This window comes from Terrapene carolina, unplaced genomic scaffold, assembly GCF_002925995.2.
Source record: "Terrapene carolina triunguis isolate 2854851 unplaced genomic scaffold, T_m_triunguis-2.0 Scaffold17541, whole genome shotgun sequence".
NCBI classification, from domain to species: Eukaryota; Metazoa; Chordata; order Testudines; family Emydidae; genus Terrapene; species Terrapene triunguis.
Window position 1 is genome coordinate 1 of NW_020681892.1, and position 1,542 is coordinate 1,542.

At 66.1% G+C, this 1,542-nt stretch overlaps 1 protein-coding gene across 1 annotated transcript in view; it reads right to left on the reverse strand.

Annotated features, from left to right (window-relative positions):
- Nucleotides 1-717: 717 nt before the first annotated feature.
- LOC112123002 (paired immunoglobulin-like type 2 receptor alpha) overlaps nt 718-1,542 on the reverse strand; it is a gene marked incomplete at both ends in the record, with an annotated part of 4,393 nt that continues 3,568 nt past the window's right edge. The window contains 2 exons of the mRNA XM_026661802.1: nt 718-779; nt 1,255-1,282. Coding sequence (XP_026517587.1) covers nt 718-779; nt 1,255-1,282 — 90 coding nt within the window. The remainder of the gene's footprint in view (nt 780-1,254; nt 1,283-1,542) is intronic.

A 1,542-nucleotide genomic window follows, 5' to 3' on the forward strand; every position in this document is an offset into this window, starting at 1 on the left:
GGACGGGGGATGGATGGGGTGAGGTGGGAGGGGGTTGGATGGGATGGAGGGGGACAGGGATGGGGAGTGAGTGAGTGGGAGGGGGAGGGGGACAGAGGGAGGAAGAGGGGAGGGCAGGGGGGATGGGGGTCGATGGATAGAAGGAGTGGGGTGGGGTGGAGTCAGGTAGGAGGGGGACAGTTAGATGGAGGGGGATGGATAGGGGGGACAGGCAGAGGGGACGGGCAGAGGAGATGGGGAGGGACAGGCAGAGGCAGAGGGGACGGGGTGGACGGAGGGGGACGGGGATGGAGGGGGATGGATGGAGGGGGATGGGGCAGATGGAGGGGGATGGATGGAAGGGGACAGGCAGAGGGGACGGGGACGGGATGGACGGAGGGGGACGGGGGGGATGGGGGGGATGGGGAGGGATGGACAGAGGGGACGGGGGGGATGGAGTCAGAGGGGTGGGATGGAGGCGGACAGGCAGAGGGAACAGGGACGGGATGGATGGAGGGGGACGGGGAGGGATGGGCAGAGGGGATGGGGCAGATAGAGGGGGAGGGACAGGCAGAGGGGATGGGGCAGATGGGGGGGGCCGGGTGGATGGAGGGGGATGAGCAGAGGGGACGGGGCAGATAGGGGGGGGGGTGGGGCGGGGGGGGGGGGGCGGAGGAAGGGGGGGAGGGACGGGAGGAGGGGACGAGTGCTCTTCAGGGCCGCCCCACGGGCTCTCACCTCCAGCCCCGATCTCCATGTACTCGCCTCCGCCCTCAGCCTGCGACTGGCCGCGTTCCCTCCTGCAAGACAGACCCGCGGACAGTCACTGGTGGGGGCCCCAGGGCTGGGTGGGCCCCTGCCCCCCTCCCCCCCCGGCACCGGCTGGCAGCTGGGGGGATGAGTGGGGAGCCGCTGGGGCTGGTGCCGCTAGGCCGCAGGCCTGATGCCAGGGGGATGGGCACAGCTGCTGAGGACTGGGGCAATCCCCTGCTTGGGGGCTGGAGGCTGCTGCCTCACGTGGGGCACAGGCAATGGGGGGTTGTAAAGCAGGGGGCGCAGGGCTCAGAGGGGCTAATTCAGCCCCCCAAGAGGGAATATGGGCCCCCTGCAAGAGACCCCCTGCACCGCCTATTTTTATCTGGGGCCCCAGGCCAGGGGCTGGAGGTTCCAGCTGTCCAAAGACCCCTAAGTATGGGGTCCCACAGCTCTGAATCCGGCCCCTCCGCAGCCCCCTTGGGTTATGGGGGCAGCGGGGAGCAGAAAAGGGCAACTCACCGGGCCGGGGGGTCCTTCTGCCGACAGCCTGAAAGGAAGGGAGAGGAGTTAATAGCCCCCAGGTACACGCCACAGGGGGGCAATGCCGGGGGGCAGAGCGTGGGGGGCTCAGGGAGATGGGGGGTGTCTGGGGATAGATAGATAGATAGATAGATAGATAGATAGATAGATAGATAAGGGTGGATGGGGATAGATAGATAGATAGATAGATAGATGGGGTGGACGGGGATAGATAGATAGATAGATAGATAGATAGATAGATGGGGTGGATGGGGATAGATAGATAGA